Below are 16747 nucleotides of genomic sequence, written 5' to 3'. Positions count from 1 at the left end.
TAATTACGGAGGTAACTTTTCTCCAAAAGGTAGAAAAAATCCTGGGATCTTTCACCCTAACCCTGAGCTGCTATGGTTAGAAAGAAGAGGTCCTCCCCTATCTAAGCACAAGGTTAGCTTTGGAGATAATAATAATAAATAATAATTATTATAATTATTATTATTATTATTATTACTGGACCCCACTCAATTCGTCAACTATCGGCCTGTTTCCAATCTCCCCTTTTTGGGCAAAGTCCTGGAACGTGTGGTGGCTTCACAACTCCAGGTATTCTTGGAAGACACGGATTAGCTGGATCCAGCACAGTCTGGTTTTATACCGGGACATGGAACCGAGACAGCCTTGGTCACCTTAGTCAATGACCTACGGCGGGAGCTAGACAGGGGGAGTGTGTCCCTGTTGGTTCTGCTCGACCTCTCAGTGGCCTTCGATACCGTTACCGGTATCCTTCTGGGACGCCTCATGGGAATGGGCCTTGGAGGGACTGTTCTGCAGTGGCTCCAGTCCTTCCTAGACGGTCGTTCCCAGATGGTGTTATTAGGAGACACCTGTTCAACCCCACAACCATTGTCATGTGGGGTTCCTCAGAGTTCTATACTGTCTCTCATGTTGTTTAACATCTACATGAAGCCGCTGGGGGAGATCATCCAGAGTTTCGGGGTGCGGTGTCACCCTGAAGACGCAGGTTCACAGCTTGGGTGTGATCCTGGACTCATCACTGAGCCTGGATCGCCAGGTTTCGGTGGTGACCAGGGGAGCATTTGCACAGTTAAAACTTGTGCACCAGCTGCGCCTGTACCTTGGGAAGTCTGACTTGGCCATGGTAGTCCACTCTCTGGTAAACATCCCGTATAGACTACTGCAATGCTCTCTGTGTGGGGCTGCCTTTGAAGACTGTTCACAAACCCCAATCTGGTTTGAGATCTATCAAGAGGACCTCTGTCTTGTCGGGATTGATCTTCAGCTTCTTATTCCTCATCCAGACAGCCACAGCGGCCAGGCACGCGTCCAGCACCCGAGGGGCTTCCTTGGAGTTAGGTGGAAATGAGTAGTAGAGTTGTGTGTCATCTGCGTAGAGTTGGCACCCAACTCCAAAACTCTGGATGGCCTTTCCCAGCGGTTTCATGTAGATGTTAAAAAGCCTTTGTTGTTGTTGTTGTTCATTCGTTCAGTCGTCTCTGACTCTTTGTGACTTCATGGACCAGCCCACGCCAGAGCTCCCTGTTGGCTGTCACCACCCCCAGCTCCTTCAAGGTCAGTCCAGTCACTTCAAGGATGCCATCCATCCATCTTGCCCTTGGTCGGCCCCTCTTCCTTTTACCTTCCACTTTCCCCAGCCAAAAAAAAAAAAAGCCTTACAGACGGTCCATTCTCTCACACCAGAAGAGACTTGCAGTTTCTCAAGTCCCTCCTGACACACACACACACACACACACACACACACACAAACCAAGGGCATTGAACCAATTAAAGTGGAATTATTCTGCAGCAACTGGAATGGCCAAATTTCCAAGAACGCACCTTTTACTGCTGCGCATGGCATTCAGCAGCAAATATGTTTTTTTGGTGTCAGAGTTTTGAAAATAGAGTTGTGCATTAGATTCGATGGTGCATGAAAGAGTAGCGCATGTCATGGTTTTTTGAGCAGCAAACATTTTAATTATTTCTAACCTTTCCAAATGTTTCCTCGTTGGCAGGAGAACGGCAGCCTCCTTGGGAAAAGCTCCGATCTCTCGACAGCGCTTGAAAAGTTGAAACACGAGGAGGTGAGACGTGGTGGCGGGGCGGGAATCGTGCATATTGATCTGAAATGTGAAACAGCTTTTCTTTCCCAAGAGGAACAGCTAGGATGTATTTATGTGTGTGTGTGTATGTATATGTGTATTGTATACACACACATGCACCTTAACTGTTCCCAGCCTGGTTAAATGGAAAAGAAAGGAAAGAGAAAGAGCTGGTTTCTAATATGTGATGTCATAATGCTTGTGGGTATATGATATTTTTGTTGTTCCATTGTCGTTGAAAGAATAACAACAACAACAACAACAACAATGGTATAAATAATACTGTCTTATATCTATCTATATAAAAATGTTCTGTGCGTCATGAGTTCCTTAAAAACAAAAGAACCAATGAACGAAATCACACCAAATTTGGCAACAAAACATCTCACAACACAAGGAGTGACCATCACTCAAAAATTATGATTTTGTCATTTGGGAGTTGTAGTTGCTGGGATTTATAGTTCACCTACAATCAAAGCCCATTCTGAACTCCACCAATGATGGAATTAGGCTAAACTTAGCACACAGGGCTCCAACGACCAACAGAAAAAACTGGAAAGGTTTGGTGGACATTGACCTTGAGTTTGGGAATTGTAGTTCACCCACATCCAGAGAGCACTGTGGACTCAAACAGTGATAGATCTGGATCAAACTTGGCACGAATATTCCATATGCCCAAATATGAATACAGATGAAGTTTAAGGGAAATAGACCTTGACATTTGGGATTTGTACTTACTGGGATTTATAGTTTATCTACAATCAAAGAGCATTCTGAACTCCACCAATGATGGAATTGAACCAAACTTGGCATACAGGGCTTCCATGACCAGTAGAACACACTGGAAGGGTTTGGTGGGCATTGACCTTGAGTTTGGGAGTTGTAGTTCACCTACATCCAGAGAGCACTGTGGACTCACTCAAACAGTGAGAGATCTGGACCAAACTTGGCACGAATATTCCATATGCCCCAATATGAACACAGATGGAGTTTGGGGAAAATAGACCTTGGCATTTGGGAGTTGTAGTTACTGGGATTTATAGTTCACCTACAATTAAAGACTATTCTGAACGAACCCCACGAATGACAGAATTGGGGCAAACTTCCCACACAGAACCCCCATGAGCAACAGAAAATACTTAAGGCCATCCAGTCCGACTCCTTTCATCAGGGCAAGGAAACGTAATCAAAGCCCTCCTGACAGAGAGCCATCCAGCCATAGATATAGATGGGTATATATGATTCATACACACACACACAGATAACGTATTATAGATTTGAAAGGGACTCCTAAAGATGGACAATTATATGTTGCATGTTCCAGAGTAGGCAAACCAGACAATCTCTACGTCAACATTGTCAAAGAAACAGCAAGAAATACTGTTTACCCACAAGCATAAAGGCGTTACATATATTAGAAACAAGCACTTCCTAATTACTTTATTTTCCATATCACCAGACTGGGCCACAGCAATGCCTGGCAGGGGACCGCTAGTAATCTATATAATAATACAGGTGTATGTAATAATGATAATAATAACAATGATACTGGTCTATATAATAATAAGAGACCTCGTGGGCCATCATCCAGTCCATCCCCATTCTGCCAAGAAGCAGGAATATTGCATTCAAATCACCCCTGACAGATGGCCATCCAGCCTCTGTTTAAAAGCTTCCAAAGAAGGAGCCTCCACCACACTCCGGGGCAGAGAGTTCCACTGCTGAACGGCTCTCACAGTCAGGAAGTTCTTCCTAATGTTCAGATGGAATCTCCTCTCTTGTAGTTTGAAGCCATTGTTCCGCGTCCTAGTCTCCAAGAAAGCAGAAAACAAGCTTGCTCCCTCCTCCCTGTGGCTTCCTCTCACATATTTATACATGGCTATCATCTCTCAGCCTTCTCTTCTTCAGGCTAAACATGCCCAGTTCCCTAAGCCGCTCCTCATAGGGCTTGTTCTCCAGACCCTTGATCTGCTCCCTCCTCCCTGTGACTTCCTCTCACATATTTATACATGGCCCTCATCATATCTCCTCTTAGCCTTCTCTTCTTCAGGCTAAACATGCCCAGCTCCTTAAGCCGCTCCTCATAGGGCTTGTTCTCCAGACCCTTGATCTGCTCCCTCCTCCCTGTGGCTTCCTCTCACATATTGATACATGGCCCTCATCATATCTCCTCTCAACCTTCTCTTCTTCAGGCTAAACATGCCCAGTTCCCTAAGCCGCTCCTCATAGGGCTTGTTCTCCAGACCCTTGATCATTTTAGTCGCCCTCCTCTGGACACATTCCAGCTTGTCAATATCTCTCTTGAATTGTGGTGCCCAGTTGCTTGGATGTCCAGCAGATGGTGCTGTTTTTGATGCCAAGCATGTTTTTACCTGTCACAGCTGTGACATCTATAAAGTACTAGGTATAGGAATATATACTAACATTCACCTGTTCAAATGCTACGTTGTGATCAAATTTCGAAGCTATCGGTGAAATATTTTGGAAAATTTGAGGTCACTCACAAACGGACATTTACTTTTATATATATATACTAGCCACCCCCTGCCAGGCGTTGCTGTGGCCCAGTCTAGTGATCTGGAAAATAAAGTAATGATAAAGTGTTGGTTTCGAATATATGGAATTTCCTTATTCTTGTTGGTAAACAGTATTTCGTGATGTTTCTTTATCAGTGTTGATGTGGAGAGTGTCTGGTTTGCCCACCCTGGAACATGCAAGATATTGTTGTCCTTCTTGAGGGGTCACTTTCAAATCTATGATGCTATATTTAGAATCATAGAATCATAGAATCAAAGAGTTGGAAGAGCCCTCCTGGGCCATCATCCAGTCCAACCCCATTCTGCCAAGAAGCAGGAATATTGCATTCAAATCACCCCTGACAGATGGCCATCCAGCCTCTGCTTAAAAGCTTCCAAAGAAGGAGCCTCCACCATACTCCAGGGCAGAGAGTTCCACTGCTGAACGGCTCTCACAGTCAGGAAGTTCTTCCTCATGTTCAGATGGAATCTCCTCTCTTGTAGTTTGAAGCCATTGTTCCGCGTCCTAGTCTCCAAGGAAGCAGAAAACAAGCTTGCTCCCTCCTCCTCCCTGTGGCTTCCTCTCACATATTGATACATGGCTATCATGTCTCCTCTCAGCCTTCTCTTCTTCAGGCTAAACATGCCCAGTTCCCTAAGCCGCTCCTCATAGGGCTTGTTCTCCAGACCCTTGATCATTTTAGTCGCCCTCCTCTGGACACAGTATTCCAGCTTGTCAATCTCTCTCTTGAATTGTGGCGCCCAGAATTGGACACAATATTCCAGGTGTGGTCTAACCAAAGCAGAATAGAGGGGTAGCATGACTTCCTTAGATCTAGACACTATGCTCCTCTTGATGCAGGCCAAAATCCCATTGGCTTTTTTTGCCGCCACATCACATTCCTGGCTCATGTTCACCTTCCTCCCCACGAGGACTCCAAGATCTTTTTCACACGTACTGCTCTCGAGCCAGGCATTGTCCCCTATTCTGTATCTTTGCATTTCGTTTTTCCTGCCAAAGTGGAGTATCTTGCATTTGTCACTGTTGAACTTCATTTTGTTAGTTTTGGCCCATCATCTCTCTAATCTGTTAAGATCGTTTTGAATTCTGCTCCTGTCCTCTGGACTATTGGCTCTCCCTCCCAATTTGGTGTCGTCTGCAAACTTGATGATCCTGCCTTCTAGCCCTTCATCTAAGTCGTTAATAAAGATGTTGCGTGTGTGAATCATATCTATCTCTATCTATGGCTGGATGGCTCTTTGTCAGGAGGGCTTTGATTACGTTTTCTTGCCCTGGTGAAGGGAGTTGGACTGGATGGCCTTAAGTATTTTCTGATGGTCATGGGGGTTCTGTGTGGGAAATTTGCCCCAATTCTGTCGTTTGTGGGGTTCAAAACATGCTTTGATTGTAGGTGAACTATAAATCCCAGTAACTACAACTCCCAAATGTCTAGGTCTATTTTCCCCCCAAACTCCATCTGTGTTCATATTTGCTCATATGGAATATTCGTGCCAAGTTTGGTCCAGATCCATCATTGTTTGAGTCCATGGTAGTCTCTGGATGTAGGTGAACTACAACTTCCAAACTCAAGGTCAATGCTTACCAAACACTTCTAGTGTTTTCTATTGGTCATGGGAGTCCTGTATGCCCCGGTTGGTTCAATTATATCATGCTATTTGATTGTAGGTGAACTATACATCCCAGCAACTACAACTCTCTATCTATCTATCTATCTATCTATCAATCTATGTCTATATCTATATCTATATCTATGGCTGGATGGCTCTTTGTCAGGAGGACTTTAATTACGTTTTCTTCCCCTGGTGAAATGAGTTGGATTGGATGGCCTTAAGTATTTTCTGTTGGTCATCGGGGTTCTGGGTGGGAAGTTTGCCCCATTTCTGTCGTTTGTGGGGTTCAGAATGCTCTTTGATTGTAGGTGAACTATAAATCCCAATAACTACAAATCCCAAATGTCAAGGTCTATTTCCCCCGAACTCCATCTGTGTTCATATTTGGGCGTATTGAGTGCTTGTGCCAAATTTGGTTCAGATCCATCATTGTCTGAGTCCACAGTGCTATACCTGGATGTAGGTGAACTACAACTCCAACACCAAAGGACATTACCCACCAAACCCTCCCAGTATTTTCTATTGGTCATGGGAGAACTGTGTGCCAAGTTTGGTTCAATTCCATCGTTGATGATGTTCAGAATGCTCTTTGATTGTATATGAACTATAAATCCCAACAACTACAACTCCCAAATGACCAAATCATAATTTTGTGAGAGATGGCCACTCCTTTTGTACAAATCCCAAATGTCAAAATGCTATTTTCCCCCAAACTCCACCAGTGTTCACATTTGGGCATATCGAGTATTGGTGCCAAGTTTGGTCCAGATCCATCATTGTTTGAGTCCACAGTGCTCTCTGGATGTAGGTGAACTACAACTCCAAAACCAAAGGACACTGCCCACCAAAGCCTTCCAGTCTTTTCTGTTGGTCATGGGAGCTCTGTGTGCCAAGTTTGGTTCAATTCCATCATTGGTGATGTTCTGAATGCTCTTTGATTGTATATGAACTATAAATCGCAGCAACTACAACTCCCAAATGTCAAAATGCTATTTCCCCCCAAACTCCACCAGTGTTCACATTTGGGCATATTGAGTATTTGTGTAGAGTTTGGTCCAGATCCATCACTGTTTGAGTCCACAGTGATCTCTGGATGTAGATGAACTACAACTCCAAAACCAAAGGACACTGCCCACCAAACCCTTCCAGTATTTTCTGTTGGTCATGGGAGAACTGTGTGCCAAGTTTGGTTCAATTCCATCATTGGTGGAGTTCAGAATGCTCTTTGATTTATAGTAGGTGAACTATAAATCCCAGCAACTACAACTCCCAAATGACAAAATCATAATTTTGTGAGAGATGGTCACTCCTTGTGTAGTGAGACGTTTTGTTGCCAAATTTGGTGTGGTTTCGTTCATTGGTTGTTTTGTTTTTAAGGGACTCATGACGCACGGAACATTTTTATATAGATAGATGTTTCCTGGTTTTGCTATTTTTCCTATTTTGCTTACATATAATCCTCAACTATAAATCCCAGCAACTACAACTCCCAAATGACAAAATCATAATTTTTTGAGTGGTGGTCACTCCTTGTGTTGTGAGACGTTTTGTTGCCAAATTTGGTGTGATTTCGTTCATTGGTTCTTTTGTTTTTAAGGAACTCATGACGCCCAGAACATTTTTATATAGATAGATGTTTCCTGGTTTTGCTATTTTTCCGACTTTGTTTACATACAATCCTCAATAGACTGCTTGCTGATTGTACCAAGCTGGTGTGATGCCTGAGGTCAGAGGTGCTCTGCAGTTTGAGAGAGCCTGAGCACCACCTTCTTCCTTCCCAGGTCCCTCCTGCGCAGGGCGGTCAGTCCAGCCGGCCTTTTCTGAGCAGAAGGAAGGAAGGAAGGAGGGAAGGAAGGAAGGAAGGAAGGCGGGCGGGCGGGTGGGTGGGTGGGCAGCAACCGTGACCTTGGCCGGGAGCCTCCCGTTTCCTGGGCAGCTGCTGCTCCGCTTGACAGACGGGTCCCTATGGCCACAAGCAAGTGGTGGATGTCACGGAGACTTTCCCCAAGTGTCCATCACAAGATGAACCCGAAGGAGGCAACGAGCCTCATATCCTAGGCTACCCAGAGGAGAAGGGAGGAAGGAAGGAAGGAAGCGAGCGGTGGCACACGCATGCCCAGGAGCCCTTTGGCTGAACGGGTGGCAGAGAGGGAGAGGCTGGCTCCAGCCTTATCAGTCATAGAATCCTAGAATCAAAGAGTTGGAAGAGACCTCCTGGGCCATCCAGTCCACCCCCATTCTGCCAAGAAGCAGGAATATTGCATCCAAATCACCCCTGACAGATGGCCATCCAGCCTCTGCTTAAAAGCTTCCAAAGAAGGAGCCTCCACCACACTCCGGGGCAGAGAGTTCCACTGCTGAACGGCTCTCACAGTCAGGAAGTTCTTCCTCATGTTCAGATGGAATCTCCTCTCTTGTAGTTTGAAGCCATTGTTCCATTGCGTCCTAGTCTCCAAGGAAGCAGAAAACAAGCTTGCTCCCTCCTCCCTGTGGCTTCCTCTCACATATTTACACATGGCCCTCATCATATCTCCTCTCATCCTTCTCTTCTTCAGGCTAAACATGCCCAGCTCCTTAAGCCACTCCTCATAGGGCTTGTTCTCCAGACCCTTGATCTGCTCCCTCCTCCCTGTGGCTTCCTCTCACATATTTATACATGGCTATCATATCTCCTCTCAGCCTTCTCTTCTTCAGGCTAAACATGCCCAGCTCCTTAAGCCGCTCCTCATAGGGCTTGTTCTCCACACCCTTGATCTGCTCCCTCCTCCCTGTGGCTTCCTCTCACATATTTATACATGGCTATCATATCTCCTCTCATCCTTCTCTTCTTCAGGCTAAACATGCCCAGCTCCTTAAGCCGCTCCTCATAGGGCTTGTTCTCCAGACCCTTGATCAATTGAGTCGCTCTCCTCTGGACACATTCCAGCTTGTCAATATCTCTCTTGAATTGTGGTGCCCAGAATTGGACACAATATTCCAGGTAAAGTGGTCTAACCAAAGCAGAATAGAGGTGTAGCATTACTTCCTTAGATCTAGACACTATGCTCCTATTGATGCAGGCCAAAATCCCATTGGCTTTTTTTGCCGCCACATCACATTCCTGGCTCATGTTTAACTTGTTGTCCACGAGGACTCCAAGATCTTTTTCACACGTACTGCTCTCGAGCCAGGCATTGTCCCCCATTCTGTATCTTTGCATTTCATTTTTTCTGCCAAAGTGGAGTATCTTGCATTTGTCACTGTTGAACTTCATTTTGTTAGTTTTGGCCATTCATCTCTCTAATCTGTCAAGATCGTTTTGAATCCTGCTCCCTGGGAAATAATAAATGCCCAGCGATTGACGGGTCTTTGAGTCCCCAATGGTTTTGCATGGTTCCTTATTGCTGCTGCAGACCGGAATGAGCTCCTGCATGAGCTTCTCTTGGGACTTCTTTAGGGTCAGGGTAGAAAGAGTGTGCAAGAAGCAGCGGGTGGGACTTTTCAGGCCGGTCTCCCAAATGCCCAAAACTAACAAAACGAAGTTCAACGGGGACAAGTGCAAGAGACTCCACTTAGGCAGAAAAAAACGAAATGCAAAGTGACAGAATGGGGGACGATGAGGTCTGGCTCGAGAGCAGGACGCGTGAAAAAGATCTTGGAGTCCTCGTGGGGAGGAAGGTAAACACAAGCCAACAATGTGATGTGGCGGCAAAAAAAGCCAATGGGATTTTGGCCTGCATCAATAGGAGCAGAGTGTCTAGATCTAGGGAAGTAATGCTCCCCATGCTCTATTCAGCTTTGGTTAGACCACTTTACCTGGAATATTGTGTCCAATTCTGGGCACCACAATTCAAGAGAGAGATTGACAAGCTGGAATGTCTCCAGAGGAGGGCGACTCAATTGATCAAGGGTCTGGAGAACAAGCCCTATGAGGAGCGGCTTAAGGAGCTGGGCATGTTTAGCCTGAAGAAGAGAAGGATGAGAGGAGACATGATAGCCATGTATAATAAATATGTGAGAGGAAGCCACAGGGAGGAGGGAACAAGCTTGCTTTCTGCTTCCATGGAGACTAGGACGCAATGGAACAATGGCTTCAAACTACAAGAAAGGAGATTCCATCTGAACATGAGGAAGTCCCCAAGGGACTCGGTGCAGCTTACGAGGCCGAGCCCACTCCCTTTTCCTTCAATTACTGAGGTAACTTTTCTCCAAAAGGTAGAAAAAATCCTGGGATCTTTCACCCTAACCCTGAGCTGCTATGGTTAGAAAGAATTTCCTGCCTATAACTTCCTGTCTGTGAGAGCCATTCAGCAGTGGAAGTCTCTGCCCCGGTGTGTGGTGGAGGCTCCTTCTTTGGAAGCTTTGAAACAGAGGCTGGATGGCCATCTGTCAGGGGTGATTTGAATGCAACATTCCTGCTTCTTGGCAGAATGGGGTTGGACTGGATGATGGCCCAGGAGGTCTCTTCCAACTCTAGGATTCTATGAATATTTATCTACAGTTGTATTTATATCGTCAACTAAAGTACCTATAGTTGTAATTCTTCCTATTCCACTCCGGCTACCATATGTTGTGACCTCAGATAACAATAATAGTTTTTTATTCATTGTATCAAGAGCAAACTGAGAGTACAGTTGTAATGTATTTTAAAGAATCATAGAATCAAAGAATTGGAAGAGACCTCATGGGCCATCCAGTCCAACCCCATTCTGCCAAGAAGCAGGAATATTGCATTCAAATCACCCCTGACAGATGGCCATCCAGCCCCTGTTTAAAAGCTTCCAAAGATCGAGGCTCCACCACACTCCGGGGCAGAGAGTTCCACTGCTGAACGGCTCTCACAGTCAGGAAGTTCTTCCTAATGTTGTAATGGAATCTCCTTACTTGTAGTTTGAAGCCATTGTTCATTGTCCTTGGGAGCACAACTGCCACTTGGGTTCAGGCCCTGGCTTATATAGGGTAAACAGGCAGCAGCAACGACTCACTCTGACTCACTCTGAGAACAATGAGCCTCACCCCGCCTCTCAAACAAAGCTAACACTCAGCAGCTAATTTTAAACACTCACTCAGATTCCTAGTGCCTTCTAAGATGAGGCTTACCTGAAGCAGAAAGGAACAAAATGGCTCCTTGCTTCGAGCCGTCGCAAACTCTGTTCCTGCGGGAGAAAACCTTGCTAGCAAGTCCCTGACGTCATGAGCCTGCGCCTCTCACCCCGCCCCTTTCTCCGCCCCTTTCTCTTTGCCAGCGTGGTTTTTCCTTTGCTAGGGCAGCATTGCCCGCATTTTCTCTCAGTTGAATTCTGCCAACTGAGAGAGTATGCTGGCAATGCTGCCCTAGCAAAGGAAAAACCACTCTCGCAAGGACAAAGAGGCGGAGAAAGGGGCGGGGCGAGAGGCGGAGTCTCATGACGTCAGGGACATGCTAGCAAGGTTTGCTCCCGCAGGAACAGAGTTTGCGACGGCTCTTCCTCAACTTCTGTGGGAGCACAACTGCCACTTAAATGCAGGCCCTGGCTTATATAGGGTAAACAGGAAGCAGCAACGACTCACTCTGACTCACTCTGAGAACAATGAGCCTCGCCCCGCCTCTCAAACAAAGCAAACATTCAGCAGCTAATTTTAAACACTCACTCAGGTTCCTAATGCTTACCTGAAGCAGAAAGGAACAAAATGGCTTCTTGCTTCCTCAACTTCTGTTGAGCCCTGTAGTTTGGCCCCGTAGATTTTTTTGTTTTTAAGGTACTCATTACGCACAGAGCATCTATCTATCTATCTATCTATCTATCTATCTATCTTCTCCTTTGTTGCCTGTGTCCCTATTCATAAAGATTTCCCCCCACTTTCTGTCTGCGTGAGAATGGGATTTTGGGATATGTGGCTTGTTGTAGAAACAAGGATTGGAGAGAAAACTTCAGCAGAGATGCCCTTTCCCCAGGAATAATGACAACTCTTCCAAGAGTGGAGTTCTCTTCCTTCCAAGGGGAAGATTTCTCTCACTTTCTGCTGTCTCAGCCCCATTGTTCTTAACTAGGAGTTGTTTGTAAGTTGTATGTTGTTAACTCCTGGATTGCCTGTATTTCCTACTTTTGACATGTGGAATTTTGGATATCCATGCTGCTAATGGTGCTGTCCTGACCATTCCTTTTCCCTGGACACAGAGTGACCCATCGTGCCTCTCCCTCCGACTGGGAGCCTGTCTCTGAAACTTGGTTGGGCTGCCCATTAATGCGTTCAATGCTCTGTTCTTCTCTTGTAGGGCTTCACAGACAGTCCTCATTACAACGATCATTTGAGCGACAGTCGATTAGGGCCCAGTGACGGATTGTCCCCGACGCCGTTTGTGAACTCCGGCCTGATAGGTGAGTGGACTGTCCGTGGGTCAGGTTCTCCATTGGCGTTCAGTTTTGAATGTAAAATGCACTCAAAGGAAATCGTTTCAGGAGCAACCAGACCATTGTATTACATTTCTAACAGAACAAAAACAAACAGACAAAAAAACACAAAGTTTGCAAGCTTGGTAGTTGATTAGATGTCCTTTGACCAGTCTCTGGCCCCTTGGAGTGCCTCTGGTGTTGCCGCAAGGAGGTCCTCCCTTGTGCATCATGTGGCAGCGCTCAGGTTGCATTACAGCAGGTGGTCAGTGGTTGGCTCTTCTCCGCACTCGCATGTCATGGATTATTCCACTTTGTGGCCCCATTTCTTGAGGTTGTCTTTGCAACTCGTGGTGCCAGAGCGCAGTCTGTTCAGCACCTTCCAAGTCGCCCCGTCTTCTGTGTGCCCAGGGGGGAGTCTGTCATTTGGTATCAGTTCTGAGTTTGAGCCTGCCACTTTTGGACTCTTGCTTGCTGGAGTGTTCCAGAGAGTCTCTGTAGATCTAAGAAAACTATTTCTAGATTTAAGTCGTTGACGTGCTGGCTGATACCCAAACAGGGGATGAGCTGGAGATGTCTCTGCCTTGGTCCTGTCACTATTGGCTGCTACTTCCCGGAGGATATCAGGTGGTGCAATATTGGCTAGACAGTGTAATTTCTCCAGTGGTGTCGGGCACAGACACCCCGTGATAATGCTGCATGTCTCATTACGAGCCACATCCACTGTTTTAGCGTGGTGAGATGTGTTCCACATTGGGCATGCGTACTCAGCAGCAGAGTAGCATAGCGCAAGGGCAGATGTCTTACTGTGTCTGGTTGTGATCCCCAGGTTGTGCCAGTCAGCTTTCATATGATATTGTTTCTAGCACCCACTTTTTGCTTGATGTTCAGGCAGTGCTTCTTGTAGGTCAGAGCACGGTCCAGAGTGACTCCCAGGTACTTGGGTGTGTTGCAATGCTCCAGTGGGATTCCTTCCTTCCCAGGTAATAATCCTCAGAGCTCGGGATGCTTGTCTGTTCTTGAGATGAAAAGCACATGTCTGTGTTTTAGATGGGTTGGGGATCAGCTGGTTCCCCCTGTAATAGGCAGCAAGAGCACCTAGAGCAGTGGTTCTCAGTCTGGGGTCCCCAGATGTTTTTGGCCTACAACTCTCAGAAATCCCAGCTAGTGTACAGGTTTAGGATTTCTGGGAGTTTTAAGCCAAAAGGGGCCCCAGGTTGAGAACCACTGACCTAGAGCTTTGGAGAGCTTCTGTTCAACCATCTCAAAGCTCCCTGCTTGAGCGGTGATGGTACGATCATCAGCATAGATGAAGCTCTCTGTCCCTTCTGGCAGTGGCTGGTCATTTGTGTAGATGTTGAACATGGATGGGGCAAGCACGCTCCCCTGAGGCAGGCCGTTCTTCTGTTTCCGCCATCTGCTTCTCTGGCCCTGGAACTCAACAAAAAAGCTCCTGTTTTGTAGCAGGTTTCCTATGAGGCGGGTGAGGTGGCCGTCCTTTGTGATACTATACATTTTTCTCAGGAGGAGGCCGTGGTTCACAGTCTCATAAGCTGCTGAGAGGTCTATGAACACAGCCATCTGCTTCTCTGGCCCTGGAACTCAACAAAGAAGCTCCTGTTTTGTAGCAGGTTTCCTCTGAGGCGGGTGAGGTGGTCGTCCTTTGTGAGATTATACATTTTTCTCAGGAGGAGGCAGTGGTGGTTCACAGTACCATAAGCTGCGGACAGGTCTATGATGACAGTGTCAGGAGTCAATTTCTGACGGCATGAAGACATCACAAATTCCCTCCGTGACATCCTGACTGAATCATCCTGGGTGCCTCAGTTTTCTCTCTGTGACATTTCGAAGCCGGCAGGGAGCGCTGGAAACCTTGTATTGGAACTTGTGAAGCAACAAGTTATAATGAGGAAACTGAGAAGAGGGGGAGATGGGCAGGAAAGGTGTATAAAAGGAAGTGGTGGTGGGAAAAAGTCAGTAGTGTCTTTCTTTGCTGCAGAGATACAAGCAATATATTCATTTCCAAGCACAACCGGCTTGTGAGTGATCATTTAATATTGCTATATACAACCTACAGTCTTACAGACAGCTCCTGTGATCTGCTGCCTTCCAAAGCCGTCTTCTATGTGCTGAGTCAGGTTCAGCACTTGCGATGTGCAGCTTTTGCCTTTCCTGAAGCCAGCTTGCTGTGGGATCAGACAGGGGTCTATTTTTTCCATAATTCTATGCAAAATAAGTCTCTCCAGAGCTTTGTAGAGGTGGCACAACAGGGAGATTGATCTGTACCTTTTTGGGTCATTGCGTTCTTTGCCTGGCTTCAAGATGGCGATGACTCTTGCTTTCCTCCAGATTTTGGGGATCCGACAGGATGCAGTGCAGTTGTTCATCAGCTCCAGCAGCCAGCGCCTTGCTTTGCTTGGCTGGATTTTGATGCAGGGTCAGAAATTGTATTGCATTCACATGGAGACAAAGTGGCATATTTCGTAAGCCTGCCATTGCATCACAGCAGCGTGGAAAAGAGAATATTGTGTGTCAGCAGATGTTATTTTTATGTATACGATGTCCAGCCCTGAGCACGTTTGCTTTGGAAGATAGTGCTGTATTAATTGCCTCTGTCTTGAATGACGGAGCTTTTAAATACTTTAATGATCTTGTCCGTTGCAGGAACAGGGTATTTTTGTCTCACCAGAGTTAATAATTATGCCGTAATGAACCATGTGCGCTGGAAAGATGTGTTTTAATATTCATGTAGATATCTTTAAGTGGTTTTTGTCAGAGAAGTACAAGCTATTGTGGAGAGCTGGTTGGTGCTCCTTCCCAATGGGGCTTAATGCTGTTGAACGGTGGTTCTCCACCTTCCTAATGCCGTGACCCCTGAGTACAGTCCCCCATGTTGTGGTGACCCCCAACCATCACACTGTTTCCTTGCAACTTCATAACAGTCATTTTCCTACTGTTATAAATCACTAGCTTTACCCGCCACGCGTTGCTGTGGCCAAACTTCTCTCCCTCTTTCTCTCCTTCTTTCACTGCTTCCTTCATTTCCTTTTCTTCTTTCCTTTCTTCCTTCTCTACCTGTTTACTTCCTTCCTTAGCTTTTTGCTCCCATCCTTCCTTCTCTTTATTTCTCTCCTTCCCTCCCTCTTTCTCTCCTTCTTTCTCTTGTTCCTTTGCTCCGTCTTTCCTCCCTTCCCTTTTTTCTTTCCTTCTCTCCTCCTTCCTTCTCTTCCTCTTTCCTTCCTCCTCCCTTTTTATTTTCCTTCCTCTTTCTCTCCTTTCTTCCCTCTCTATCTCTTTCCTTCCTTTGCTCTTGACTTCCAGTCATCCTTTTCTTTCTTTTCTTCCCTCCCTTTCTCTTCTTCCTTTGGTTTTTTCCTCTCTTCCCCTTCCCAAATTCCCCTTCCTTCCTTTTGACACTTCCCCTTCCCTTTCTTCTTTTTTCTTTCTTTCCTTTCCTTCCTTCTTTTCTCCCTTCTTTCCCATCCTCCTTCTCTCCCTGTATTCTTTCTTTCCTACCTTTCTTCTTTCATATACCTTCTCAACTTCTCCTTCCTTCCTTCATACACCTTCCCTCCCTTCCTTCCTACCGGCGGCGGCGGGGGAGGGCGAGGAGGGATGGATTTGGACAGGGTGGGAAGGGGCGGGGCAGGGTTTGGAGGGGGCGTGGCTTCTTTGGAGGGGGAGGGGGCGGGGGAAGAAGAAGGAGAGGGAGGGGGTGGGGGCGGGGCGACGGAGGATGGGAGCGTGGCTTGCACGGAGGGTGCGTTGGCCGGCCAGCCATGTGCGCGCGCCGGGGACTTGCGATGGGGCGGCTTTGCGCATGCTCAGCCGGTTTTTGTTATTGTGAGTGTGTAGAAATGTTGTTTAGAATTTTGAATCGGTTTGTGCATACCTTGTGGGCTGAGGTATGTGCATGGTAAATTTGGTAACTTTTCGTCGGAGGGTTTTTGAGTTTTGCTGTCCCGTTGGACGCCCTTTCTCTTTTTATATATATAGATAATGTAAATATCAGATATGCAAGATGTATTTTCATTCACTGGACCAAACTGGGCACAAATACCCAATGCACCCACATGTAAATGCTAGTGGGGTTGGGGGAGGATTGATTTTGTCATTTGGGAGTTGTAGTTGCTGGGATTTGTAGTTCACCTAAAATCAAAGTGCATTCTGAACTCCACCACCGATGGATTTGAACCTAATTTCCCACACAGAACTCCCATGCCCAATGGAAAACACTGGAATGGTTTGGTGGGTATTGACCTTGAGTTTGGGAGTTGTAGTTCACCTATATCCTATCAGAGTGAAAATTCGTGGAGCTATGCGCAGTGAAATAGGTTGCTAGATCAAACAGACAAAGGACTGGGTTGTTGTAGGTTTTTCCGGACTATATGGCCATGTTCTGGAGGCAATTTTTCTCCTGACGTTTCGCCTGCATCTATGGCAAGCATCCTCAGAGGGAGTGAG

At 46.3% G+C, this 16747-nt stretch overlaps 1 protein-coding gene across 8 annotated transcripts in view; it reads left to right on the top strand.

Annotated features, from left to right (window-relative positions):
* Nucleotides 1-16747, top strand: part of TCF12 (transcription factor 12) — a 144863-nt gene that overhangs the window by 30302 nt on the left and 97814 nt on the right. For all 8 annotated transcript variants that reach the window (XM_067471198.1, XM_067471196.1, XM_067471197.1 and 5 more), the window contains exons 5-6: nucleotides 1699-1767; nucleotides 12169-12271. In XM_067471198.1, the coding sequence (XP_067327299.1) occupies nucleotides 1699-1767; nucleotides 12169-12271 (172 nt within the window). The remainder of the gene's footprint in view (nucleotides 1-1698; nucleotides 1768-12168; nucleotides 12272-16747) is intronic.

Source organism: Anolis sagrei, chromosome 9 (assembly GCF_037176765.1).
Source record: "Anolis sagrei isolate rAnoSag1 chromosome 9, rAnoSag1.mat, whole genome shotgun sequence".
NCBI lineage: Eukaryota > Metazoa > Chordata > Lepidosauria > Squamata > Dactyloidae > Anolis > Anolis sagrei.
The sequence above is the reverse complement of the archived record's forward strand: the minus strand, read 5'-3'. Positions and strand labels throughout refer to the sequence as shown.